This window comes from Molossus molossus, unplaced genomic scaffold (assembly GCF_014108415.1).
Source record: "Molossus molossus isolate mMolMol1 unplaced genomic scaffold, mMolMol1.p scaffold_m16_p_19, whole genome shotgun sequence".
Taxonomy (NCBI): Eukaryota; Metazoa; Chordata; class Mammalia; order Chiroptera; family Molossidae; genus Molossus; species Molossus molossus.
This window is the reverse complement of record NW_023425354.1, coordinates 5,349,295-5,376,457: the sequence shown is the minus strand read 5'-3', so window position 1 is coordinate 5,376,457 and position 27,163 is coordinate 5,349,295. Positions and strand designations below refer to the sequence as shown.

The 27,163-nt window shown below is 58.6% G+C and overlaps 3 protein-coding genes across 4 annotated transcripts; 2 read left to right on the top strand and 1 right to left on the bottom strand.

Moving 5' to 3' along the window:
- Positions 1 to 1,836: 1,836 nt before the first annotated feature.
- On the bottom strand, positions 1,837 to 6,539 carry USH1G (USH1 protein network component sans). Of its 2 annotated transcripts, none has more exons than XM_036269225.1 (3): positions 6,192 to 6,539; positions 2,858 to 4,075; positions 1,837 to 2,016 (listed from the first exon to the last, which is right to left on the bottom strand). In XM_036269225.1, the coding sequence occupies exons 1-3, from the start codon at positions 6,353 to 6,355 to the stop codon at positions 2,013 to 2,015; spliced, it is 1,386 nt and encodes a 461-aa protein (XP_036125118.1). In that variant the 5' UTR covers positions 6,356 to 6,539; the 3' UTR covers positions 1,837 to 2,012. The 2 variants fall into 2 exon arrangements, with proteins under 2 accessions (XP_036125118.1, XP_036125119.1); XM_036269226.1 differs by having other exon boundaries at positions 2,858 to 4,022; positions 6,192 to 6,538.
- Positions 6,540 to 7,807: 1,268 nt separating this feature from the next.
- On the top strand, positions 7,808 to 14,898 carry OTOP2 (otopetrin 2). Its single transcript, XM_036269868.1, has 6 exons — positions 7,808 to 8,120; positions 8,713 to 8,849; positions 9,989 to 10,047; positions 10,554 to 10,675; positions 12,223 to 13,094; positions 14,728 to 14,898. Exons 1-6 carry the CDS (start codon positions 7,808 to 7,810, stop codon positions 14,896 to 14,898), a joined length of 1,674 nt encoding a protein of 557 aa, XP_036125761.1.
- Positions 14,899 to 16,443: 1,545 nt separating this feature from the next.
- On the top strand, positions 16,444 to 26,919 carry OTOP3 (otopetrin 3). The gene is made up of 7 exons (XM_036269391.1): positions 16,444 to 16,677; positions 20,979 to 21,392; positions 21,473 to 21,609; positions 22,212 to 22,270; positions 22,546 to 22,664; positions 24,806 to 25,620; positions 26,710 to 26,919. The coding sequence occupies exons 1-7, from the start codon at positions 16,659 to 16,661 to the stop codon at positions 26,878 to 26,880; spliced, it is 1,734 nt and encodes a 577-aa protein (XP_036125284.1). The 5' UTR covers positions 16,444 to 16,658; the 3' UTR covers positions 26,881 to 26,919.
- Positions 26,920 to 27,163: the final 244 nt, after the last annotated feature.

Below are 27,163 nucleotides of genomic sequence, written 5' to 3'. Positions count from 1 at the left end.
CCCATGTCTGGAGAAGCCCGGGCGGACCCCAGCACTGTCCTAGCCTCAGCAGCTGCAGGCCCTGGAAACAGGGCTGGAGCCTGGGTCATCCTCCCGTCATGCTGGGGGCTGTCCTGCCCCAGTTCTTCTGAACCTTCTCTCTCCATCAGCTCCAAATTCTGGGCCCAAAGAGCAGCTGAAGGCCCAGGGAGGACGGGAGGCCCTGCAGAGAAGCCCAGGGACCATCTATCCCAAGACCCCCTTCAAAGAATAGGACCACGTCCTCAAAGGCACAAAAAGACCCTCTCCCTCTCCCACCCCACCCCCTTGCTCTCTTCACCCCAACCCTCTCCCACCCCCAAAAGATTAAAGAACAAGACACAGGCATGACAATGATGCAGAACATATTCTACAAAAGTTGTAATGAGCCTGCGGGAGGGGTGCTTTGTACAGCGTGGGAGTCCCAGAGCCCACCCCACCCCAACACGGGGACAACGGAGGGGCTGAGGCAGTAAACAGCCAGGAGCAGGCGAGGAAGGGCAGCACCTGGGGCTCCGAAGAAGTTGAGTCGGCACTTGGGGATGGCCCCAGGCGCGGGCCCAGAGAACAGGGAGGGGGCTGGGGTGGGCGCAGGGTGGCAGTGGCAGGCAGCCAAGCCCTCCATGTGGGACCAGGGGCCACAGACCACCTCCGTCACACCCCCAGCTCTGGGCATGTGTGCATGGGGCCCGCATACAGGTGCAGACACCCCAAGGGAGGCCCGTGGCATTCTCCGGGAGTTATCTTCCCTGCCCCGGCCAGGGGCCCAGGAAGGAGTGGGGGAGGGTCATGGCAGTGCTCCCAGCAGAAGCTGCTTCCCCAGCTGAAGGTCAGGGATGAGGTCCATTGCACGGGGGGTGTGTGTGCACACACGTGTGTCGGCTCCTAAGTGACTCTCCCACATCTATGACCTCGGTCGGGCTGCAGAGCTCTGAGGACACCTGTCAGGACCCTCTGGGGCTGGCCTTTCTCCTGGTCTCACCACTGTCACAGAGCAGGGGCACAGGCTGAGCTCTCGCTTACCCACTATTCATACACAACATGCAGCCGCCCAGCCACTTCCAAACCTTGAGGGAAATCCGCCCACCGACCCCCAATACAGGCACACGGGGCCCTGGGGACCAGGGGACAACCAGCTTAGATTATCCACATCTTCAGCATGCTCCAGTGTCCACATGCCAGGAGTGCCCCCACTAGGCTGGACACTCTGCCACCACCAGTCTCCACCTGTCTCGGCCTGGGGGCCATAATACTGCAGCCGGTTACTCTAGCACCTTGCATCTATTGCCCTGACCCTCTGGGGTTCCCGGGGGCCAGGCTACACAAGCAGGGAGAAGGAAGGTGGAGGAGGACAGGGTAGGAAGGGCAGAGTCAGGCTGGGCTCTACCCCAGAGTGAGCTGGGAAGGGCACCAGACACCCCCCCACACACACACTCCAGCCTGGCACTCCAACCCCCCAGCACGGCCAGTGGGAGAAGGGGGCTGGCTGAGCTGGGGCAGGGGTGGGGACTAAAGCAGGGCATTTGGCTGAAGAGTCTAGCCAGGACCTCTTCTCTGGGGTGTGCAGGGAGAGGAGGCAGCCCAAACTCTGCCCTTCACAAAAATGTAGGAAGTGAGCAAGTGTCCAACCTGAGCACAACAGGATCCTCAGAGGAGGGATGAGGGGGACAATGGCCCCTGGGACAGGCTGTGCCACCCCTAACACACCCACTCCCAGCCGCTTTAATGGGCACATCTAGCCCCCAGGGCCTCCTGCAAATTCACATGTCCTTTGGGGCCACTCACATAGGGTGACTCAAGGGCTCCAGGCCCCTTCTGGGTGCCTCCCAGCCATACCCTCTGCTTCGGAGTGTGGGAAGGATTTCGAGGGAGATGACCCACATGGTCCTTGCCCCTGGGGAGGCTGCAGGGCTGGCAACTGTGAGGACTTCGTGGCCCCACGGTGGGTTGTGGCAACTTGCGACTCATTTTGGTCTGGGGAGAGAAGCGCCCCATTATCTGTAAAGAAAGAGACAGAAACAGACCTCAGGTAAGAGCCTTTGAGACATTTTAGACCAAGACTAGCCATTTTGACAACTTACCATCTCCAGGCAGGCTGATGGTCAGGAATATGGACACGTGCCTGGAGGTGCTCACCCCATACCCCAACTCTACACCAAACTGCCTCCCCACATCCACCCCTGCCCAGGCATACAGGGTAAAGGCCACAGATACCAAAAAGTGTTTGTGAAATGCCATGGGGGGATCAAGGCAGGGATGGGCCACAGCTCTGCTAGCCCTAAACTCCTTGTGATGGCTTTTTGAGCAAACGTGACAACTCTGCCCTTCCTGGGAGTCACCCAGTCTCTAGGCTTTAGAGTCACATAGACCAGGGATCCAGCCCAGCTGTGCACTGGGCAGCAGCAGGCCCTCGGAGGGAGCTACTCCAACCCTCTGAGCCCCTACTTGCTCGCCTAGAAAATGGGGTGAGATAGCCCTTGCACTTGGGACCTGGGAGGAGTAAATGAAAGAGCCAGGAGCTGGGAGGGCTCAGAACACCCCGGCTGTGATTACTTTAACCACGGTGTCTCGTCCAGACTAAGACACTCGTTTTTCCACCTTTTGATACAAAATCAAGGTGCACTGTACGTTCGCTGTGATAAGAAAGCTTAGTGTCGTCACCAAATTGGCAGCTTCTTTTTTCTGAACTGGGGGTGAAAAAAATAAGTGGGGCCGTTTGTCATTGATGGCAACTTAGGTTTTATGAAATATGGTATTATCCCTCACTTCCCGGACAGGCACGTCTCCTCCCACCCTCCAGCCCCTGCCTTCCCATTCATTCCCCCGCCAAGGTACTCACAGCTCCGTGTCCTCCAGGGCGGGCGGGCGCTCCAGCGCCTGCCTCCGCCTCCGCACGGCCCCCATGATCTTCTTGCGGGACCCCAGGGGGACACTGATGCTACGCAGGTCGAGGTCTGAGCACAGCATCAACGCTTCCAGGTCGATCTTCTCTTGCCGCAGGAGGGAGGTGAAGTCCTCCATGTGCAGGGAAGCCAGGAAGGTCTCCAGCGGGCTCGTCTCGGGCTCCAGGTCCTCGTCGAGGCCCAAGTCCAGCTCATCCCAGGGCAGCTCCTCCCCGCAGCTGCGGTCCTGCAGGCTGTTGGCACTGCCCAGGCTGTCATCGTCCAGGCTGGGGGAGCTCTGCAACCGACCCCGTGGCGTGCCTGCGCCATCCAGCGCCGCGTCCTCCCGGCCCAGCCCGTGCAGCCCGCTGCTCAGGTAGTTCCGGCGGAACACCATGGTGCCCAGGCCAGGGCGGGTAAACAAGGAGTCATGGCCTGAGTCGGTGCTGACCTCCGAGTGGGCAGGCTCGGCCGCCAGTGTGGCACGGGAGACGCTGTCCTCGTCGGAGAGAAACATGTCCCGGAGCGGGGAGCGACCCCACTCCTTGGGGTTGGCGTAGGGGCCCTGGCGCACGAACATCACGTCGCTGCCCAGCTGCAGGCCCGAGAGCGAGCGCACACTTTTGCGGCCGTCCTCCGAGATCTTGAAGGTGCCCTCGCCGCCCTGCTTGCGCCGCTCCAGCTTCCGCTGGATCTTGGTCTTGCCCCTGTTGGTGCCATGCAGTGTGGCCTGCGAGTAAGGCAGGTGGCTGCCCAGCGCCAGGTGCTGCAGCCGCCGGCTCAGGGTGCTGGACGTGAGGCTGGAGAAGCTGAGCGTGTCGGAGCGCTCGGCCAGCTCGCGCCGGTAGCGCCGCTCCATGCGCTCGTGGTGCTTGCGCTGCATCTTGGCGCACTCGCGGATGCGCCGCTCCGCCTCGCGGAAGGCCTTGTCCTTCAGTTTGCCGATCAGCTTGGGATTGAGGCTGCTCTGCTTGGCCGCGATGGAGTCCAGATAGCGCACGCACTCCATGTGGCCCTTCATGGCGGCCATGTCCAGCGGGGTGTGGTAGTCGTTGTCCAGGCACCAAATGTTGGCTCCGAACGACACCAGGAAGGAGAGGCAGTGCAGGTGACCATTGGAAGCTGCCAGGTGCAGGGGCGTGTTGCCCCAGATGTCACACTTGTCCGGGTCACCCCTGCAGTGAGAACACGTGGAGAGGGGTGATGAGCCATGACAAGCCCAGTGGCTGCAGGTGTGGGGAGCTCCCAGCCCCCCACGGGCACACCAGAGGGCCCCGAGGGCCTGAGATCTCTCCTCTTGACTCCAGAAGACACGCAGCCCTGAGGCACTAGACTAGACGGACACAGAATGTCCCCGGGTAGGCAGCGGGTGGGGCAACAGAGAAGGCGGGGCCAGGGCGGGGCCTTCCCCAAGAGAACTGAGGGCTGGGAATCTCAGGGGATAAATAATTGATGCCCAGAGAGAAAGGAGTGAATTATTCATGGGGCCCAGCGGGGAGCTGGCCCAGAGAGGTGGTGGGCCAGGGCGAGTCTGGGTCTCTGGGCGGGCGTGGTGGTGAGCATGCCTGCGTGTGCAGGAGTGACCATGAAAGAGGACAAGAGGGTAGTGTGTGCTGGGCCTGAGCCCTGGGTGAGTGTGAGGAAGTGTGCTTGTGTGGTGGCGGGCACAGCCACGTCAGCAGGGAGCAGGGCCAGGCCTGGCAAGCCCGAGTGTGAGAGCAGGTGTCGGGTCTTGGCCTGGGCCAGAAGGGGAGTGTGGGGGCAGCCAGGACTAGAGGTGGGGAGGAGGGAAGTCTGCAACCCGGGCCCAGCCACCCTCCCTGCCCCTGCTGCCCCATCTGTAGGAGCCCTGTGAGGCAGGCTGGCTTGGACCTGACCAGGGAACTCACCCAGCCCCCAACACCCTCCACATCAGGCAGTATTCCCTCCAGCAGAATCCTGATGCTGCTCCAAGCTCTCCCCTCCCTCAGGGGCCAAGCTCAGCGCCCCTGTCTCATGCTAATGAGGCCACAAGGTCACCTCTCAGGACTGGAGAAAGAATCACCCCTTTGTTATTGCTGCTCCCTGAACAACCCCCTCCTCACTTCCCCAACAAGTTGCCAAGTTCTGCAGGACAATGTGGGGAGGGGCTACTTGGCATCTGATGTTCACACCTAAACACCAAACTTTACCCTCCGTGAAATTTGGGGGGAGAGGGGGGAGTCTTTCTGAGGGAGGAGGCAGGAGGGCAGGATCACTGTGTGCCCTCTTGGTGTGGGGAGGGGCCAGTCTTGGCCTCCTGAATGTGGTTCAGCTGCCTGGTCTTAGGGGCTGCAACCACGTGCTGGGCCCCAGGAACCAAGGGAAGACAAGGGGGTTCCCCACCCACCACAAATTCAGGCCACAGGCCAGCACCTGGCACCAGGTCCTGCTGGGCCCCTGGCTCTCCAGCAGGACTCCGTGGGCCTGAGATGTGCATGTTGACCCTCCGGGGGCATCTCTTTCACTTTCTCTCCATCCAGCCACCCTGGTGTCCAGTTTGACCTGACTTATCTTTATAAACCTGCTGGGGGCGGGGAAGTTGTCCACAATGTCATTCAGCCCCAGGAGCCCCCTTCAGCGTCCCTGGACCCTGCATTCCTCAACTGCTACCTCCAAATCCCTTCCCTGGCCCAGGACACCCGGGCTCTATACCTACTCCTCCCCCTAGACAACTCCAAAGGGAGGGTGAGAGTCTTTGTGGGGGAGGGGCACAGAGGGAATAGTGGGGTGGCTCAACCCAGTGACATTTGGTACTGTGGACAATGCCCATAAATCCCAGCAATGAGCAGGGAGAGAGAGTCTGAGCCCCAGCCTGGCAGGAGCGGGGTACTGCTGGAAGAGCCCTTTGGGTCCCAGGCTGGGGGTGGGCAGTGAGGAGCCCCTCTTTTCCTAGGCCCACTCTGACCCTCTGAAGCTCCCGCACTTTCTCTCCATCTCTCACTGTGCCTCTGCTCTTGCTTGAGGGTGCCGCGCCCAGGAGACCTCTCCCACACCCCCTCCTCCCCCTTACTCTGCAGCCCCTCCCACATACATGAACCCCCAAATCCTAGTCCTCCCCTCCCAGCCCCATATCCAGGTCACAAGTGTCACATGCCTCAGCTTGTGTCCCCTCCCTCCAAGACTGCCAGACCCCGAGGTCTCACCTTAGGGTCTGTCGCTGGAGAAGGGAGTGGCTCGGAGGAGAGGGTGCCTGGAATCTGGGGGAGGGTCTCAGGGGGCTGGAGAGCGCTGAGGCTCTCTTCCCCACCCCCTGCGTGGCTGGGTACTCACCCCCGGCTCACGATGAGGCGCAGAGACTCCAGGTTGCCATGGTAAGCAGCCCAGAGGGTGGGGGTCATGCCATCCTCGTCGGGGGCGTTCAGCTCCTTCCGGGTGGCCTCCTTGAGGAGCTCCAGGTAGCCGTCCCGGGCCGCCCGGTGGTACTGGTCGTTCATGGCTCCCGACTTGGACGGGGCGGGCAGGGGGCCCGGGGAAAGGCCCCCCGCGGGGGAGGTTTTCGGGGTTAGGACTGAGGCATGGGGTTAGGCAAGGGGGCCGGGCAGGGGCTGGGGCCGCCAGCCCCCGCAGCCGCAGACGGTGAGTGCGGAGCGCCAGAGCCGCCGCTACTCCGACATCTGAGCCGCTCGCCGGCGGAAGGGGGGAGGATCTCCTGCGGGCCGGGGCGCCGCCCCCGGGCTGCCCCTGGGTCCTAAACACCCCGCTCCCGAGAGCACCGGGGCGACCAGGCAAGGCCCTGCCTTCTCTCCCAAAGTGCCCACCCCAGAGCCCTGCCTCGTGGGGACCAGTCTGGGGACAGTCCGAGGGCTCTCCTCACTAGAGCCCCGATGCCCGGCTCCCGATGTCTCCGCCCACCAGAGGAACGGGCCGCGGGCTGGGAGAGGTTTCTGAGGGCAGTCCTGACCCGAGGGCAGTGGGCCTGAGAGAGTTATTAGTACCAACTGCCGGGCAGTGAGCGGGTAGAACCCGGCGGACCTGTGCGCCGCGCGCTCCCGCGGGGTGGGCGAGACGCCGCCGGCAGGGGGCGCTGGAAGACCGGGCGCCGACTCCGCGCGCCGCTGGCGAACGTCGTGTCCCAGCTGGACTTCGCGGCACCCTGCGGAGCAGGCGACGGGCGGAGGAGTAGAGGAAGAGGGAACTTCGATCACTGAGAGGGTGTCGAGGAAAGGGGCACGAGGGTCCAGATCTTGGGGCAGCAACAGAGGAGCACAAAAGTATAGGGCGCACACCAAGGGCGTTCGGTGTCTGAGGGCCCTCGGGGCATCTACTGAGCATACATTCTCAGGGCCCCTGGCGGCCGGGATTGCGGGGTACCAGGGCGCGGTGGGCGCCAGGGGCGGGGTGCCCTCTGGGTGCCGCAGTGCAGGGCCGCGCCCCAGCCTGGCCCCGCGGAGGTGATGGGGCGGCGGGGGAGGGGGCGCCTCTTAATGGGTAAATATAAATCTCACCTTATCTGGCTCCCGCGCGCTCTTCCCTAAATTCAGCTCGGAGAAAAGATGGATCATGTGAGTGGGACTGAGAGGTTTATGGAGCTGAGCTCCCTCGGCTGTAAATTATCCTGCCCTCCCCGCTATAAAGCGCCTGTCCAGCCCGGCGTGGGAGAGAGGACACGCTCGCCGCCCTCTGACCCCCAGCTCAGCGCGGGCTCCCGGCCCAGCCAGGTGGGTGCCCCGGGCCAGGGGCCCACGGATTTGGGGAGTGGGAGCCTTGGAGACCCGCAGGCTTGCTTTCCTCTCTCTCCCCAGCGCTTCCTCTGTAGCGCGCTCAGCCCGGTCTGAGTCGGGAATCCCCCGTCCCCAAATCTAGGGATACGATGGGGGAATGAACCTGGGGTCCTGTTCGCTCCTCCCCCACAGTGACCCCTCCAACCTCCTCCAGTCGCCCCTGCCATGTCCGAGGAGCTGGCCCCCGGCCCCCAGGAGAGCCCGCCGGCGCCGCGGGCAGGCCCCCGCGAGGTGTGGAAGAAGGGCGGCCGCCTGCTGTCGGTGCTGCTGGCCGTGAACGTGCTGCTTCTCGCCTGCACGCTCATCAGCGGCGGCGCCTTCAACAAGGTGGCGGTGTATGACACCGACGTGTTCGCGCTGCTCACCACCATGATGCTGCTCTCCGCCCTCTGGATCCTCTTCTACCTCCTTCGCACCGTGCGCTGCCCCGACGCTGTCCCCTATCGGGATGCGCACGCTGGCCCCATCTGGCTCCGAGGTGCCAGGGCAAACCGGGGCGGGGGTGGGGTGGGCCAGGCAGGGAGCTGGGGTTCTCCGAGGAATTGTGGAGTGCAACGAGGCAGGGGGGTTAGAAGTCCCCCTGGCCAGGCTAGATGTGGCTGAGAGACAGGTGGACTGCAGTTGAGGGAGAAGAGGAAGAGAGATGGTCTTGGGGGAGGAAGGGGAACTTCTTTGCCCTGTCTAAAGATCAAGAAAGGGTGGTTAGGGGAGAGCCTCAGGGAGCAGAAAGCAGATGACAGCTGCAGCTCAAAGAGCCCATCTAGGGCTCTTCCCCTCACCTATTTAGCCCCCAAAAGATGGGAGCTCAATGGGACATCCATCCATCCACCCACTCAATCATACACTCATCCTTCCATCCACCCACTCATCTTTCAGTCCACCATTCACCTCTACATCCATCCATCCATCCATCCACCCACCTATCCAGGCAGCCAGCCAGCCAGCCATTATTCCACCCATTCATCCATCCATCTACCCAACCATCCAACCAATCATTCATCCAGCCATCTGTCCTCAGATCCACAAGCCTTCTCCCCTGCCTCTCTGATCCTCTCCACCCCCCTTCCCAGGCGGGCTGGTGCTGTTTGGGATCTGCAGTCTGGTCATGGATATCTTCAAGACTGGCTACTACTCCAGTTTCTTTGAGTGCCAGTCGGCCATCAAGATTCTGCACCCTCTCACCCAGGCTGTGTTTGTCATCATCCAGGTGGGTGGGTGGGAGGGAGGAGTGTCCTTGGATGTGGTGGAAAGGAACCAACCCCTGGAATGGGGTCAGGAGACCTGAGCTCCACTCTTATTCTACCCTGAACAATCAGATCATTGGAAATAGGACCGTAGAGGAGATCATATGAGCCCATACCTCGGGAAGCACTTGGTAATGAAGTAATATCCAAATGTGCATGCCTCCTTAGGGGCCTGTGATTCATTTCCACCTGAGCAGTGCCACTAGTTAACACTTAAGAGGTGTGAGTTGTGGCAGCCACCCTGTCTCCTAGAACCTGGCCTGCTCTCTCTGGGTGCCCATAGAGGGCATCAGTCTCAACCCAGGGTCCTGCTCCGGGCATGGCCAGTTTGGCCTCAGCCATAGCCCCTATATTGTGTATTTGTTTAGGAAGTAGGGTATGCTGTATCTGGGGTTTTTCAAACAAGTTCAAATATTTTTTTATTGCATAAATAACACTTGAAAAAGTCTTCCTACTGAGCTGAGGCAGGGCTGGTCTTACACGGGCCAGACACCAGCCCTGCATGACCATGTATGACCAGAATGACCATCACCCCTGTGGCCAGTTTTTCACAATTCAACACAGTTGTGACTTTGGAATTTATGTAGTTTTAGTCTTTTACATTTTATGGGTTTGAAGAAGACTCAGGTCAAATGAAAATACAGCTATCCCACATAGCAAGGGTTTGTTGGCAGCCACATGACAGCAAGGCCTTGCAGGACAACGGAGGGTGAAGATGGGGTGGGGATGTTGCCAAAGCTAGTGAGAAGTCACCAGAAAGTCTCTCTACCTTGGACAAGACCTAGCCTGAGGCTGGCTTTGCTTCCAGGAATAAATAATCAGACACTCAAATTCTACCAGACCTCTCCCCTCCAAAAAACAAACACCAGGACCAGAAAGTTCTACAGGTGACACTTTACAAATGATTAAAGAACAGAGTACTATTTCATATGAATTGTTCCATAGAATTGTTCCTGGTCTCATTTCAGAGAACTGACGTGAACTTAATAACCTAGTATGAGGGCTTTTGAGTCAGAGAGAACTTAATGCTGGGCGTGGACACGGACACGAGTTTAGCTGTATTCCTTCTGCAGAGTAAATTATCTCATCGCTCTCTCCACAGACTTACTTTCTCTGGGTCTCTGCTAAAGACTGTATTCATGTTCACCTGGATCTGACCCGGTGAGTGCCTGGTCCACAGCTCTGTGGCCCTGCCCACATGCCCGGGCTCACCTTGCATGAGATGAGGGCCTCCAACCTGGGGCACGGGCCCTTTCTGCCCCTGAGGTGGGGTTTCAGCCAAAGCCCCCTTGCTTTGTCAGCCTGATTTCCATCACCGTGTGCAGTGGTGTGTGTGAGTGTGGGTGTGTGTGTGCGCGTGCACAGGTGTGTCTGTGCACCTGCAAGTGCTTAGGTGGGCGGGGCTGTGACATGCGCTATAGGTCCCCCCCCCCTCAGGGAGCAGCGGTGGGCTGAGCCCCTGGATATCCCCAGGCATCTCTGCATCCCTGCCAGGCTATGTTTCTTCCAGCTTCCTGTTCACACAGGGGCCTGACTGTCTTCTTGTTTCTCAACACTGTCTCCCACCAAAGCTCCCCAGTCCTCTCTCCACCTTGAAAGGGACCCAAGACAAGCCGAAGAGTTTTACTGGCCTCTTTGCTACCCCCCCACCACCCCACCCCAAACAGGTGCGGTCTCATGTTCACACTCACCACCAACCTGGCCATCTGGATGGCAGCCGTGGTGGACGAATCTGTGCACCAGGCCTACTCCCACAGCAACGCCAGCCACTCGCGCCTTGCTCCTGACCGTGAGTACCCACTTCGGAGACCCCCTGGCCCTGGGACTCCCAGGCCTCAACTCCTCCTGCTCCGGGCTCTGACTCTGACACGGGGGTGTAGGTGGCACAGGAAGGGGAGTACCGGGGGCACCTTCTCGTCCTGGAGAATGCAGCCTTGGCCCCACTGTCCAGCTCTTCGTTCCACGAAAGACGAGACTCGGGCTCCAAGGAGAGCGAGCAAAGGCGACCGAACTGGAGGGAGGGGAAGGGAGGCAGAGCGGCTGGACGGTGGGAGCATGGGATGGGATAGAGAGCTGGGCAAGGGGAACCTGGAATAATAATCACGAGGATAATGGTGACAACCTACCGAGCTCTGCAGGTCAGGGGCTGTGTGCTAAGCGTCTTAAACACTCTGTGTTACTTAACCCTCACAACTTCCCTGTGAGAGGGATAATATTAACATTCCCATTTTACAGGCGCAGAAACTAAGGTATGGTGAGGTTCTGTAGCTTGCCCAAGGTCACCGAGCTTGAAATTGGACAACTAGCGTTCAGATTCATCTTTGCTTTTAACCAAAGTGCTATACCGAGGAAGAATGAGGTCCGAAGTCCCCCTGGTTCTACTTCTCTGAACCTTTCTAGGGCCCCCCACTAGCCAGCACCAACAGGATGACTAAGTCTACCTGGATTTCACCTGAAGACACATGCACACTGCCGGTTTGGGAGAGTCTAGGAAGGACAAGCATGGGCCCAGCCCCCCAGGAGACCCCAGCCCAGCGGGACTGACCAAGGGCCCACTTTTACCCACAGAGGGCTCCTGAGGATGGCTAAGCAACCTGGGAGGTAGCCAACTGACTGTGCTGGGCTGCGGGGCACAGAGAGGCGCGCCGAGAGGTACCTGCCCCGGGGTCCGGAGTCAGGCCATTCGTGTTAACACCGCCGTGACAAGTCACTTTGCCTCCGCGAGCCTCAGTTTCTCCATCTGCAAAACCAGCTGGGATAGTTCTGGGGATCGAAGGCGATGTTTGTCAAGGCCCAGGCATCCTGCAGAGCGCAGTGTGGGAGCAGGATTCCTTTTAGTGGGGTACAAGCTGAGGTGGTGGGAGGTCACGGTCCAGACCCAGGCCCAGCAGTTCGCTTTCTGGGCTGAGTCAGATGCTGGGGAGAACTTAGAGGAAGCTGGAACTTTCGGGGTTCCCAAGAGGGCCACCTTCTGTCAAGACCAGAACCTCATGGGTGCCGGGGAGCAGGGGTTAGCACTGGCGGGGACAGACTGGCAGTGCTTTCCCGAAGGAAGGGGATGGGGTGAAGCGGCAGCTCTGCAGTGAGATTGTCTGTTTTCATCGAGCGCTGGCTGTTGGTTACCCATGGGTCCGCAGGCGCTGGCACACCGGAGTTCAATAAGGCATCGATGAACGTGCCAAGCCCGGCGTAGGCGTGTGGGATGTGGTGGTGAACGTGGCAGGCAGAGAGAGACCCTGCCCTTGCAAAAGTCACAGTCTAGGGGTGCAGCTCTGAAGATAGGGCACCTCCAGAAGGAGGGGAGGGCAGTACAGCTCTGTGCCTGTCTCTTTCCAGCGGGTCGCATGGGCAGCCAGATCGGAGGAGACTGCTCCTGCAACACGGCCATCTGCCAGATCTTCCAGCAGGGCTACTTCTACCTGTACCCCTTCAACATCGAATACAGCCTCTTTGCCTCCACCATGCTCTACGTCATGTGGAAGAACGTGGGCAGGCTGCTGGCCTCCTCCGCCCACGGCCACAGCCACGCCCCAGCCCGGGTGAGCCTCTTCAGGGAGACATTCTTTGCTGGGCCAGTCCTGGGCCTGATGCTGCTCGTGGTGGGGCTGGCCGTCTTCATCATCTATGAGGTCCAAGTGAGCGGGGAGGGGGGCCACACCCGGCAGGCCCTGGTCATCTACTACAGCTTCAACATCGTCTGCCTGGGGCTCATGACCTTGGTCAGCCTGGGTGGCTCAGTCATCTACCGATTTGACCGCCGGGCCATGGACCATCATAAGAACCCCACACGCACCCTGGACGTGGCCCTACTGATGGGTGCTGCCCTAGGCCAGTATGCCATCTCTTATTACTCTATCGTAGCCGTGGTGGTGGGCATGCCCAAGGACGTACTGGGGGGGCTCAACCTAGCCCATGCCCTGCTCATGATTGCCCAGCACACCTTCCAGAATGTGTTCATCATTGAGAGCCTCCACCGAGGCCCACCCGGGGCTGAGCCGCACGGTACCCCTCCCAAGGAACCCTGCCTTACCTTTGCCAACCTGGATGCCCTCCACACCTTGCCAACCTGCCCACCTAGCCCCAGGTTGGATGGTCCCAGCCTGGCAGGCCCTCAGGAAACCATAGCCATCATCTTGGCCCCCAAGGGCCACTGGAGACGCCGGTGCCTGAAGGACATTTCTCTGTTTCTCCTGCTCTGCAACATCATCGTGAGTACCCGGGGGAGATGGGTGTGGGCCGGGGTGAGAGAGGCCAGGAAGGAGGTTCCTTCCGGTGTATTCGCTTGGCTGTCTCCGTCTTGCCCCCAGCCTCCTGGAGAATCCTGGGGCTGTCCAGGCAGGAGTAGCTTCAGAGGGTCAGGCACAGCCCCGGCAAGCAGCGTCTCGGGGCACACCGAGAACGAAGTCCTGCGTTCTGGCTTCCAGGCAGCAGCTGGGGTTGGAGGGGCCCCCGGGGAATGCGGACATGGGCTGGGCAGAGAGGAGAGGGAGCTGTAAGAACTGACATGGAGGCTGGGAGCCCTGGCCCTCGGCTGGGAGGTGTGACAGCTCCTGGGAGCTTGTGACTGGCCTGCTTCTTAGAATAACTAAGCAGCAGCAGGAAGTAGCGGAGACCAGTGTACGTGTGAGCGGTCTGCTAGCAGAGTGTGGCGGTGGGCTGGCTGGGAGGGGGCACCCACAACAGCCCTCCCGCACCAGTGATTCAGCAAAGCCCCGGGCTCAGTGAGATGCCTCTGTACAGCAACAAGCTTCACCCAGCACAAATATGCGCCGGGGATGGAACCCTCCTCACGAGGAGGCACCCCAGGAGAGGAACACTCCTAAGGTCGCTACCACCCAGCCGTGTAGATAGAATCCCCAGGGCAAAATCTCCGTACCCATATGAGTACATCCCAGAGACAGAATACACCTCTAAAGAAATTCCGCTCAATATGAAAATAGCCCTTTTAGCTATAACCTCCAATAGAAAAAACAAACAAACAACTCACAACATAGTAACAGCCTTAATGTGGGTATATCACAATCAAACATCTCCAGAGAATTCCACCCCAGTTACCTACATGAAACACACCAGCAATCCATCCTAACTGAGGGGCAGTGTCAGTGAAGTCCCCACTGTAAATATTGCCCGTCCTACAGGTAGCCTTCAAAAAAAGAGTCATCAGCAATCTCTGACCTACCAGTGGAATCCTATCCTGCGCCAGCTTTAGTGCCGGCCCCACCCCCACCTTCTGCTGGCCCCACCCACAGGTTGGGAATCGCCTTTGGGAAGGCTGTGTTTGCTCCAGGTAGCTGAGCCTGGATCAACTCCGAGAGCATCATCTCCAACTCCTTCATTTCATAGGACGGAAACCGGTTGAGAGAGGGGCTGTGATGTGCCCAAGGACGAAGTTAATTAGGGATGGGAGGGTGGGTTTAACCTAGAAACTCATACCCCACACCAGAACCTCCTGGCTGGATCGTGATTCTGCCTTGGGCCTGTCTGATTCTGCCACAGCTCTCTCCAGGAGAGAGCTCCTGATTTAGCCATTTCTAAATTTCTACCAAATCTCATGTCATCTATCGAAACCTCCTCTCCCTCCCCTCTCCGTCCCACAAGTGGGGCATCCCACTAAGGGCGGGGGATGTGATCACAGGGGAAGCCCTGTTGGGTAGGCAAGTTGAATTGGGCACATTTTCTGAACTCCTTAGTGAGTGGCAGTTCCTGCCCAAGACGCGAGGGGTCCCCACTCAGCAACACCCAGCCCTTGCTATCCACCAAACTATAGGGCTGGGACCCCCAGCCAAGCCTGCTGCTGTGACCCAGTCCTGGCTAGGCCCTGACACACCCTCTCCCCCACAGCTGTGGATTATGCCTGCCTTCGGGGCCCGCCCGCACTTCAGCAACAAGGTGGAGGTGGACTTCTACGGCTACTCCCTCTGGGCAGCCATCGTCAACATCTGCCTGCCTTTTGGCATCTTCTACCGCATGCATGCTGTCTCCAGCCTGCTGGAGGTCTACGTGCTGTCCTGAAGCCCCCATAGGCACATGGGAGGGGAGACTCCGCTCATGCGCCCACCCAGAGACCCTGGGAATGCGCCCCAGGCTGGTAGTCACTGTGCCACGTCACCACCTGTTCCCCGCTGGCCCCAGAGTGGAATTTTCACAGAAGTTATTTTTTCAGGATGTTTTTAAATTGCAGTCAGGACATGCCCACCCACCCCAGCATGACCTGGTGCATGGGGCTACCAGGCAGAGAGATTGCTCCCTGAGGCATTTCTAGAACCAGCTAAGATCTGGACAGTCCTGGCTCTGGCTCCACCCTCATCCCAGCCCTGTGATCTGGCCAGTGCTGCTGCCTGCAGCAGGGAACCAATAAACTTGCAGTTCACCCCTGACCCCCACTTCTTGGCTCAGCCACCCCACATGAGGGGATCACAAGAGAGGATCTGGGGGGTCCAAGCTGGAAGGATCCCTCGAGATTTTCAGGTCTAAAACTTTTCAGTGGGTGAACCAAGTCTGAGTTACAAACCAGTTACAGACTAGCACCTGGTGGCTGGGAGGGGCTGGGCAGAGTACCCAGGCTGCCACCTCCCTCCTCTTCCCTTTGTCTTCAAGTGACACACATTTTTCATGTGTTCCACGGCACAGGAAAGGTCAGGAAGTACTGACCTAGTCCAACTACCATTTTACAAAGAACAAATCCGAGGCCCAGAGAGGTACCTACGTCACACAGCTAAAGAGGGCCAGCGTCTTTCAAACAGCAGAATCCCACCCCCCCAACAAGTGAACTATTTCAGGAACCCAAGTTTACATCATAGTTGTAAACAGGGCTGTGTTACCTTAAGAAGAGTTGGGGACACAACCCTTCATTCCCTGGGCCGCTTCCCCAGCACCCCCACTCCTCGGGGGTCCCTGATACTCCTCTACAAAAGTCCATGGACTCAGCAGGGAGAGAGACTGAGGTCATCAGACAGAACAGAGAGAGGAGAAAAAGAGGCCCAACAGCTAAGAGGAGAAAGACTGGGTGGCCTGCTGAGTCAGGTGAAGGGGGTGACAGCTAGAGGGGGGACGGGATGGGGCCGGGTGGGAGGAGAGCGTGGGAGAGGGACTGGAGCACGGGGCGGGGGGCGGGGGGCTATAGAGGAAACTCCCAGCCAGCAGAGTGGGTGGGTGCGTCTCAGACGCCACGGGAGAAGTTGAGGAGGGCCGGAGGGGCACCTTCTCACCCTGCCCGCCTCCGGCCCTGTCCGAGGGGGGTCTCTTCCGCCCCGAGGTCACGGTTGACTTGGGGAGAGTAGATGCTGGAACAGGTGGGGGACAAGGTTGCAAGGTTGCTGTGAGACCGCAGCCAGCCGGTGCTGAGTGGGATTGCAGGAAAAGGCGACCCCAGACCTGGGGGTTCCACTCCTTGTTGGAGGTCAGAGGAGTGTGGCCTGAACCCCCGCAAGGCCAATACTGCGGCCTAAGGACATTGCACCCCACCGCACCCCAGAGGCGGCCGCCAGCGGGTCCCCTGACCCTGAGCCCCACGCCGGTACCTCCTCTGGCCCCGCCTGCCCGTCAGCCGCCTCGCCATTGGCTGCTCTGTCCGGGCCGGAGCCCCTGGCGGGTAATTAACGAAGGATTAATGACATCCCCAAAGTCAACAGAAAAATCGATGGGCCGAGGAGCCCGAACGGCGGCTGCGCAGTCCCGCCGGGGGAGGGCGTCGGGGGCGCCGGTCCGGGCGCTGGGGCCTCACCTGGACGACTATCGGGGCTGCGCCCGCAGTCGATGGTCAGCCGGCCGCGATGCCTGCCCAGGCCTCAGGTAAGGCTCCCCGGCGGCGCCCTGAGGGCCGAGGTGCCCTCGGACCTCGTGCGGGACGTTCCGGGCAAGCCCACCAGGACCCTCAAACCTACTCCTTCCCGCGGGGTTCGGGGCTCGGGGCTGCAGGCATTGAGGCGGGAGGGCGGGAGGACCGGGCGAGGCCAACCACTGGCGACTCGAGCGCCCGCCCCTCTCCCCCCCCCCCGGACCCAAGCCCGGCTCCGCGCCCACCTGCTCTCCGCGGACGGGCCCGCAGCCCCAGGCGGGCGCGGAGGCCAGGAGGAAGCGAGAAGCCCGGGGAACGGCCAGAAAAACAGGCAGTGGGGTTGGGCCGCCTGGGCGCAGGGGCTGAGGCGTACGTGCAGCGGCCGCCCCGGCCCCGCAGTCCCCCGACGGCTCGGAACGAAGCCCGGAAGCTCGCGGCCCCGTCCCGGCTGCGCCCCTGGCCGGGCGCCGCGCCCCGACGGCACCACTCTTTCATCACCGGCCTCCGACCGTAACCCACAAACCAGTTGTGCGGGCTCTCCCTTGGGCTGGCGTCGCGCCGAAGGGCGTGCCAGAGGCTGGCGGGTTCCTCTTTGTCAGTTCCGGGCGCCCTGGCCCTCTTCCCGTGCCCCCTTTGTTCGGGCCGGTCCCCCTCTCTCGGGGCAGATCGAATCCGCCACTTTGAGGGCTCCCCCTAGCGGCCGTTGGAGGGTTCAACCCCGCGGGCGGAAGGCGGGGACGTAGGTTGAGGACCCTGGAGGGAGAGGACCGGCAACCTTGTCCTCCAGGGTCCCCTCCAGGCTTGCAGTCTAAGTAAAAACCGCCACTGAAATTCACCAACAATCCGACCCTCCAGCGTCTCCAGGATTTCGAAAGAACTGGAAGAAAATGCTCAAATCGCTAACATTGAGAGCCTTCTGTGGGCCAGACACGGATCCACATTCCTTTACATAAATTAAATCATTTAATTTCGATGAAATCCCTGTGGCATAGGTATTATGCATTAGTCCCTTCATTTATTCGTTCAAGAAATCGTTATTGAACATCTAGTATATAGCAGGTATATTCCGTAGTTGTATACCTGCTTTACAGTTGGGGAAACTGAGGCTCAGAGAATCTAAGTAGCTTGTCCAAGATCACACTGGTAATAGGTGTCAGAATCTGGGCTCTCGATTATTAGGCCTTGGGAAGATGAGGGAGATTCTGGCAAAGGCAGGATGGAGCTGTCAAGGGCGGGAGAAAGGGAGCAGGGAGGTGTGTCCCCATGAGCATCAGGCTTGCTCAACCTGGGCGGGGGAGATGAGCAGAGATAAAGATGGTTTGAAAAGTATCTTCCACTGGGCCAACTTGGTGAAGGTTTCATGGGAAGGGTCTCTGTCCATGACTCCAGTGCTGAAAGTTCCCCACAAATGCGAGTGGTTGGCAAGTACTAGTTGAGTGTCATGCTGTGCCAAGTTTGGGGGTCTGACTTAAGCAGGACCTGGTCTCTGCCCTGGAGGAGTTCCTGGCCTTGAGGGGAGCCAGCCACACCCACAGCACCACCCCCAGGCAGTGCGCACCCACACTCAGTAGACCTTGGACAGAGAGGCTTCCCAGGAGAGGCCCTGAGGTGGGTGGTGAGGATGGGTGAGAGCCACAGGGGAGTGAGGCAGAAAGCACAGCGGGCTCCAGGAGACCACCTGAGAAATCCGGAGCCCTCTGGCTAGGCCTGGATGAATGGGGGTGGGGGCTTGGAGTGTGATGAGGGGGCTGGACAGCGAGAGGGCAGAAGTGAAGTGAGGATGACAGGGAGGACCGGGAAAAGGGGAGAAAATCATGCAGAACCTTTCAAAGAGGACCAAGTGTGATTATTCTATTTGCCCCAGAGAGTAGAAGTATAAAATATCAAGCAGGTTGTACATGGAACAATGAGGGGCATTAAAAATTTTTTCCCTTTATTGATTTTAGAGAGAGAGAGGAAGTGAGAGGGAGAGAGAGATAGAAACATCGATGAGCCAGAACATCGACTGGCCGCCTCTTGCATGCCCCCCACTGGGGATCAGGCCCACAACCTGGGCATGTGTTCTGACTGGGAGTCGAATCGGCGACCTCTTGGTGCCTGGGTCAACTACTGAGCCACAACAGCCAGATTGGGGGGCATTTGAGAGCCAAATGAGATGAGGGTGTCCTGGCGGTCACAGAGTGGGAAAGTCTGGAGTGTCTGAAGTTCAGAGTTCAAAGGGACAGACAGCAAAGCGCAGCCAGTTAGCGAGAGCGTGAGAAGGGATGCTCCAGAAGCATGTACGGGGCTCAGAGGGAGCACCAAGAGGGGGCGCTAATCTGGCTTTGGCATGGGGGTTCAGGGGAGGCCACTTAGGAGGTGGGGCTCTTCTGAGTCCTGAAGGGTAAGCTGCAGTCAGCTAAAAAAGCAAGGGGTGGGGATTATGGGCAAAGGGTGGGGTGTGGGCAGACAGGGAGGTGAGCAAAGGTAGGAGCATTCTGGGAACTAGCAGGATGGCACGGCCCATGGGCAAGGGAGACTGAAGACAGTGCTGGAGATGTAAGTCGAGGCCAGACCGGGAAGCGGCAGCAGCTACCCTGCCTTGAGCACACTGCGCGTTACAGGCTCATGCTACACACACGCTGCCTCCTTTCATTTGGAGAGAGCGTGCTAGGTGGTTGGGACTTTACACTGAGGGCAGGTAGTTGCCTTTGCTGGGCTCACAGTAGGGGAGAGGCATGGTGGGCAGGGAGACCAGTCCAGGAGAGAGAGGAGGGAGCCCTGGGCTAGTGTAGTGGTTGAGGTCAAGAACTCAGCCCTGGCCGCTTTGGCTCAGCGGTTGGAATGTCAGCCTGTGGACCAGAGAGTCCTGGGTTTGGTTCCCGCTAGGGGCACGTAGAAAGAAAAAGAGAGGGGGAGAGGGAGAGAGAGAGAGAGAGAGAGAGAGAGAGAACACTCAGCAATTTGTGGGCTGGAGTAGACAGGCGTGGGGTCCGAGAGGAGGCCAGGTGGGGCGAAGCAAGCAGGATGCCTGTTTCCCTGCTGAAACACGTGGGGGTGGAGACGCCACTCCCTGAGATAATGAACCTCGGAAGCAGGCCTCCTGCAGCCTGAAGAATGGGGACAGTGAGCACCTAAACCCAGAGCCCAGAGCACCCGGGATCTGAGGACAGCGCAGGACCAAGGGAGAGCACCCGGGGTGGCAGGGGTTGGTGAGGGAGCCTCCTGGGTCGGCTCAGGAGAACCCTTCCCATCAGGACAGCACTCAGCACCAGCGGGGCACCCCCTCTCTAGCACAGCTCAGTCCCTCGAGGAATGAGTACCCAGAGATCCACAGGGAGAGAGTGCTGGGCTCCAGCCGAAGGCCCTCAGCTGCAGGGATGTGGTGACCTAGATCTGAGTCCAAGAGATGGGCGACAAAGGGGCTGGCCTGAGTGGACGCTTGGGGACGATGAGGAAGGAACAGGAGACATTCAGGAAGAGAGGGGTCAAGGATGATGTCCTCCACGTTGTGCTGGGCATTTACGTAGCTAGGGGGAGGTGGTGCGGATGGATGTCAGCTCCGTCAAGGTCGAGGGCATGGCATCCGTGCTGATCCCAACCTGTCCCGTGCTCATGGCAGACGCTACACATCAACCCCGGAAGTTTTCCCCGAAGCCTTTCAAATTAGTTTTAATCACACACATAATGTGCTTCTGAAAAACTAGAACATGAAACCACTTCCATTTTTCCTTTCCCCAGAAGAAACTCCTGTGGGAAATCTAGCTGGTATCTTCTAGACCTTTCGAAGTAATTTTATGTACACTCATATGTATCCATAATAGAGTACTATTTCGTATCACCTATTTCCCACCAAGCCCACACCCGGCCTCAGGATCCCTCTCAACACAACACTCTAGGCAACTGTCACCTGCTCATCGGAGTCAGAACAAGAGAGGACACCTGCTTGCTCTCACTCCGGAGTGAAGTTCCTCCCAGAGGTCAGCAGAGCACGAGCTGCCTTTTGTTGCCAAAACGCCCAGCCCCGGAAAGTGCCCAGTGGCCAAGCGCTCTGCAGAAGCCCCTGGCTCCCGAGACAGACGTTATTCCATCTCGGGATCAGGCTCTGAGTCCCGAGGGGGTGGTCCTCAAGCAGTGACAATGATCGGTGCTATTGTCCCCTGGTCTGTTTGAACCTCCCGGGGCCCTGGAAGGTAGAGGGACAGCTGCTATTATTTCCAGTGTTCTGACCAGAGAGGTTGTGTAATTTGCCCCAGTCGCACAGTAGTTAGGGGCAGGGATGGAACTGAACCCAGGATGGCCTGACAGCCAACCAGGACCCTTTCTTCCTCCCCAGCCCCTGCTGAGGCTCCACCGGTGGCCTCCGCAGCACAGGAGACTGGAGCAGTCCTGGCCAAAGAGAACCGAGTGGACGTGGGGGCCGAGGACACAGGGGCCCCGGCTTCACCTGGCCCAAAGTCCTGGCTGGTGCGGCATTTCTCACTGTTACTGCGGCGGGACCGGCAGGCCCAGAAGGCTGGGCAGCTGTTCTCGGGGCTTCTGGCCCTCAACGTCGTGTTCCTGGGCGGTGCCTTCGTCTGCAGCATGATCTTCAACAACGTGGCCGTCACGCTGGGCGACGTGTGGATTCTGCTGGCCGTGCTGAAGGCCCTCTCCCTCCTCTGGCTCCTCTACTACGTGGTGGGCACCACCCGCCGGCCGCACGCAGTGCTGTACCGGGACCCGCATGCAGGACCCGTCTGGGTGCGGGGTGAGTACTGGGGCTCTGGGTGGACGGCGGGAGGGAGGGCCCGGGCCAGGGCGGTGCCAACGGCCACCTGGCCCAGCCAGGCTCCCTGCTGCTCTTCGGCAGCTGCACCCTTTTCCTCAACGTTTTCCGCGTGGGCTACGACGTGAGCCACATCCACTGCAAGTCGCAGCTGGAGCTCATCTTCCCTGCCATCGAAATCGTCTTCATCGGCGTCCAGGTAACAGGCCTCTCCTGCCCCCAGGCCCCCGCGCATGCTCTCTCCCCACCCAGCCGCGTGCGCACGCACCCCAGCCTATGCCTGGACACCTCTCAGGCGAATACCTACATGGCCCAGATGATGTACACTCACACCGCAGCCCCCACAAACGCCTGCCTGCGTGCACCCACATCCACGCACACCGACGTAGACTGCACCGACGCACGCCGTGTACTGAGGCGCAGACACCTGTAGATACATCGGCTTGTGCCTACTTGCGTCCACCTACATCATGGAGCTGCCTTAATGCCTAGCTCCCTCCTGGCTTCCTGTTCTGCACCAGACATTGTTTCATTTGCATCATTTTTTTCTTTTCCAAAAAAAATAGGTATTTCCCTGAGAGGTAGGCATTTTAGTTCCCTTTTAGAGCTGAGGAGACTGAGGATCAGAGACATCTTGCCACTGGCCCAAAACCACACAGCAAGGAAATGGTGGAGCCAGGATTCCAACCCAAGTTTCCTCACTGTGTCCTCTATTGAAAGTACACCTAAGTAGCTGGGTGCACGCCCGGGTCCCACGCCCACCACCCCCAGCCTCTGGGCTCAAGGCCCTGTCTCTTTCAGACCTGGGCACTCTGGAAACACTGTAAAGACTGTATTCAAGTCCAGACCAACTTCACTAGGTAAGATGGGGTGCCTCCTGTCCTTCCTGCAACCCTGGGCTCTCTGTCCCCAGCTAGTGCCTGCCCCCCACAGCTTCCCTGAACAGGATGCCCTGGGGCTGCAGGTTAGTCTGAGAATGGTCCCAGGGGTCCCTAGGGCTGCCTCTTTTGAAGTCCCAGTGCCAGATGGGATCTGGCTTTGGGAGAGCGTGGCCACCCCAAATGCAGTGATGGTGAGGGTTGGCCACCCGAGGAGCCGGCCAGGCTGTGTGGGCAGAGTATGGCATCTCCTTCAGGTGTGGCCTGATGCTGACCCTGGCCACAAACCTACTGATGTGGGTTTTGGCCGTCACCAATGATTCCATGCACCGTGAGATCGAGGCGGAGCTCAATGCCCTCATGGAAAAGTTCTCAGGTACAGAAAAGACCGTGCCCCACCCTCTGAATGTGTGCGCACACACACACACACTCCCTCAATCGAGTGAGGCTCAGTGAGTCTATAGAGTTGGGAACAAACTCCAGAGGCTGGATCATGACTAAATGGAAAGTAGACATTTGCCAACAGTGCCCCTCCTGCCCCATTCTGTGCCTGCCCCATCAGGTGCAGGCACCCTGCAACCCCGCTCTGGCCATCCATCTAGCTAACCACTAATCCCGGCTGAGCTACTCACTGATAAGTTCGGGTATGCACCCCACCCCTGGTATTTGCATTATACTTGCAACAAACTATAAAGGAATGTCTTCCTAATACAATTGTGGAGGCCTGGATGTATCAGGGGGGACGGAATATTTCTGGGGAGGAAGGACTCCCCACATCATTCCATGTACCCAATCCCCACCTGTACGGTCTGCCCCTTAGAGGCTACGTCCCATAAACCTACATGGGTACATCACTGTCTGTGGGATCCAGCCACACCTATATGCATACAGCCCGCCCCAGGTGGTATCACCATCCTGACCTGTGCACACCCATGCACTTACACACCCACCGCATAAATCACTCATGCCCGCACTGTGCCCATTCCTCGCATCCTGCATACATTTCTCACAGGAGCTGTGCAAAGAGAAATTTTTGCAAGCAACATCATAGATTGCTTTATTATTAACAAATTCAAACACATATATCCATCATCCAGGCACAACAATGATTAACGTTTCGCCATGTTTATTTATTTTTGTTGAATTATTTACATTACGGAGATCATGGCATTTTATCTCATTAAAACGTTGTAACGTGCATCTCTTTGAAGTAAGTACATTTTGCTACACTACAACAAGGCTATTATAATTTCTTTTTCTTTCCTTTTTTTTTGTTAATCCTCATCCAAAGATATTTCTTCCATTGATTCTTAAAGAGAATGGAAGGGAGGGAGGAAGGCAGGAGGAGGAGGAGAGAGAGAGAAAGAGAGAGACATTGATGTGATAGACACACATCCATTGGTTGCCTCCCACATGACCCCCATTGGGGCCAGGGATAGAACCTGCAACCCAAGTACATGCCCTTGACCAGGAATCAAACCCATGACCCTTCAGTCTGTGGGCCAACACTCTAACCACTGAGCCAAACTGGCCAGGGCTAGGCTATTATAAAATTTTTTTAATCCTCACTCAAGGATATTTTTGTCCATTTATCTTCAAATAGAGTGGGAGGAAGGGATGGAGGGGGAGAGAGAGAGAGAGAGAGAGAGAGAGAGAGAGAGAGAAATCTATGTGAGAGACACACATCTACTGGCTGCCTCCCGCACAACCCAACCAGGGCTGGGGACCCAACAGCAACTGAGGTACATGCCCTTGACCGGAATTGAATCCACGACTCTCGTCTGTGGGCCAACACTCTAACCGCTGAGCCAAACTGGCCAGGGCCAGGCTATTATAATTTCTAAGAAAACTCCTTAACATCACCCCCCTCCTCTACATCAATCTAGATTAACTTTTTTGATAAGCCCATGAAACGTCTTTCACGATGGTTTGTTCAAACATGCGATGCATTTGGTTGTTCAGCCTCTTTTTTCCTAATGACATTGAGATTTGTCCAGTTGCTTCCTAGTGGTGGCATTTGCCTTGCTCACCCTGCTTTTCCTAGAAACTGGCGGTACGGGCCAACATTTTTATTATATTCAGACGAGGCACGGAAGGGACCGGCTTCCCACCACGAGGCTGCGTGCCTTGCAGGGCACCTCATCTCAGATGCCTGATTACCTCCCAGTGCGTGCTGCTGAGGGTTCAGGGGTAGCAGCCAGATTCCCCCCATTACAATGCTCAGGTTTCCCTTGTGCTCAGCGAGTGATCTATAGAGGTGACACTTGGCACCAGACTTCGTGCATTAAATCCTTTACATAAGCTCGACACCTGAAGTCTGGAATCCCTTTGCAAAGGAATGACCATCCTATGATTTCGGATGTCTCTCTCTGGGCCTCAGTTTCCATACCTGAGAAATGGGTGGCTGGGTGCCTTCCACCTCTGGCATACTCCAGGGGGTGAATGGGACTGATTTGCGCAGCTGGTGTTCTCAGAGCAAGGCCCAGCTGAAGGGCTGTGTTCCCCCCCTCCCCCCAGGCAATGACACCAACACGTGCCTGTGCCTCAACGCCACCGTGTGCGAGGTGTTCCGGAGGGGCTACCTGATGCTGTACCCCTTCAGCACCGAGTACTGCCTCATTTGCTGCGCTGTGCTCTTTGTCATGTGGAAGAACGTGGGCCGCCGCCTGGCACTCCACGCCAGCGCCCACCCCAGCACCCCGCCCTTCCACCTGCACGGGACCATCTTCGGACTGCTATTGGGACTGCTGGCACTGGTGGCGGGCGTGTGTGTCTTCGTGATCTTCCAGATTGAGGCCAGTGGCCCTTCCATCGCGCGCCAGTACTTCACCCTCTACTATGCCTTCTACGCAGCCGTGCTACCCACCATGAGCCTGGCATGCCTGGCAGGCACGGCCATCCACGGGCTGGAGGAGCGAGAACTAGACACGCTCAAGAACCCCACCCGCAGCCTGGATGTGGTGCTGCTCATGGGGGCAGCGCTGGGCCAGATGGGCATCGCCTACTTCTCCATCGTGGCCATTGTGGCCACCCGCCCCCATGAGCTGCTCAACCGCCTCATCCTGGCCTACTCGCTGCTGCTCCTCCTCCAGCACATCGCCCAGAACCTCTTCATCATCGAGGGCCTGCACCGGCGCCCACTGTGGGAGGCAGCTCCCGAGGGCCTGGCAGAGAAGCGGGAGGCTGAGCCGCACCGCAGGGGCTCCCTGTTGGAGCTGGGCCAGGGCCTGCACCGGGCCTCGAGGGCCTACATCCACTCCTACAACCACCTCAACTGGAAGCGGCGGGCGCTCAAGGAGATCTCCCTCTTCCTCATCCTCTGCAATATCACAGTGAGTGACACCCGGGAGGCATGGGGCAAAGCTGGCCAGGTGGGTCCAGAAAGCCTCATTCAGGAAGGGATGGTTCAAGGGGCAGTCATTGCACATGGACTGTCCCAAGAGTGATTGGCTTGTCCCTTTGATTGTCAAGGACACTTGCCTCTGCCCAACTAGCTCTGTGACTCTTGAGAGCAGAGCATGTCCCCCATCTCGCTGCAGGGTACCTGGCATGGGGGGGCATGCCAAGCACACAGCCAAGTGCACTTCGTAAACAAACGTGTCAGATATCTACTCTCAGGAAGCTTCCTGTCTAGTTGAGGAGACACCATGGGAACAAGTAGGGAATTACCAAATAACTAATTGTCCACTGAATTCAGTCAAAGGAAGAATCAGAAAGTGCCTGGTTTTGTAAAGAACTTCTGGCGGACGGTGTTGAGAGCTGCTCAGCCCGGGTCCTCCTCCCCAGGCAGTAGCTCTGCGTCTCGTGGACCGTCACAGTAACCATGCAGCAGGCACTGCTGCCGTCCCTGGGTCACAGGCGACCTGCCACGGTCCCACGGCCTACGTGTCTGCGCAAGGACAACTCAGGGTCGTTTGAGCTCATGTTGGTAATGGCAGTGCCGGAAACATTCCTCGGGTGTAGAAACCCCTGCCCAGGCAGAGAACAAGTAACGAATTGGCCCTGAAGTGTAGTAGGACCTCAGGGAGGGCAGTGTGGGCCTGAGTGGGCAAGGAAGGCTTCGTGGAAATTTGATCTGGCCCTTGAGAAACCGGCAGAATTTGGACAGAAGGCGGGGCTGGGGTAGAGGGGCAGAGACCCGCAGAGGAACGGAGCAGGAGAAAGTGGCTGAGATCAAGGCTCAGGGGCGTCCAGCTTGACAGAGCGGGGTGTACCATGGGTGGTGGCAACCTGGGGTCTCATGACCCATCGAGTTCAGGCTGGCTGTGGTCTGGACGAGGAGGATGTGGAGGGAGAAGGGCTGGTTCTGAAGGCCAAAGGGCGAGGGAAGTGCTGGAGGAGCTGCAGCTTCGGGGCGCCCACTCTGAGCTGAGTGTCTGGGAGCACCCCTCCCCCACTCAACACCCTCCTCTCCTCCCCAGCTGTGGATGATGCCTGCGTTCGGCATCCACCCCGAGTTTGAGAACGGACTGGAGAAGGATTTCTACGGCTACCGGACGTGGTTCACCATTGTCAACTTTGGCCTGCCTCTGGGGGTCTTCTACCGGATGCACTCTGTTGGGGGGCTGGTGGAGGTCTACTTGGGGGCCTGAGGCTGCCCAAGGAACCCACCCCCAGCAGGATCCCAAAGTGCCAAGGCTGGGAAAATGTAGCCCAGAGTCTCTGAGCAGACACCCCTTTCCAGGGGACCTTAGGACCGACTGGGTTCCCCAAAGCCTCCTCTTCCCCAAAGCCTTACTATGGGGGCAAGGGTAGGGGACAGTGGGTCACTGGGCAATGCCTGTCCCTGCTCACCCCCACGTCAGTACAGCCAGGGTGTACCCAGAAAGCCCCACAGCTACTCTGGGAGGGCCAGCCCTACATGGGTGAGTCTGG

Bases quoted from the DNA above. Each gene is read 5' to 3' on its own strand.
- OTOP2 (XM_036269868.1), top strand. From the start codon at position 7,808: ATGTCCGAGGAGCTGGCCCCCGGCCCCCAGGAGAGCCCGCCGGCGCCG. The intron at 8,850-9,988 runs GTGGGTGGGTGG...CTCTCTCCACAG, and splicing joins CTGTGTTTGTCATCATCCAG to ACTTACTTTCTCTGGGTCTC. The intron at 10,676-12,222 runs GTGAGTACCCAC...GTCTCTTTCCAG, and splicing joins CTCGCGCCTTGCTCCTGACC to CGGGTCGCATGGGCAGCCAG.
- OTOP3 (XM_036269391.1), top strand. The intron at 21,610-22,211 runs GTAACAGGCCTC...TGTCTCTTTCAG, and splicing joins TCGTCTTCATCGGCGTCCAG to ACCTGGGCACTCTGGAAACA. The intron at 25,621-26,709 runs GTGAGTGACACC...TCTCCTCCCCAG, and splicing joins TCATCCTCTGCAATATCACA to CTGTGGATGATGCCTGCGTT.
- USH1G (XM_036269225.1), bottom strand. From the start codon at position 6,355: ATGAACGACCAGTACCACCGGGCGGCCCGGGACGGCTACCTGGAGCTC. The intron at 4,076-6,191 runs GTGAGTACCCAG...TTCTCACTGCAG, and splicing joins CGCCTCATCGTGAGCCGGGG to GGGTGACCCGGACAAGTGTG.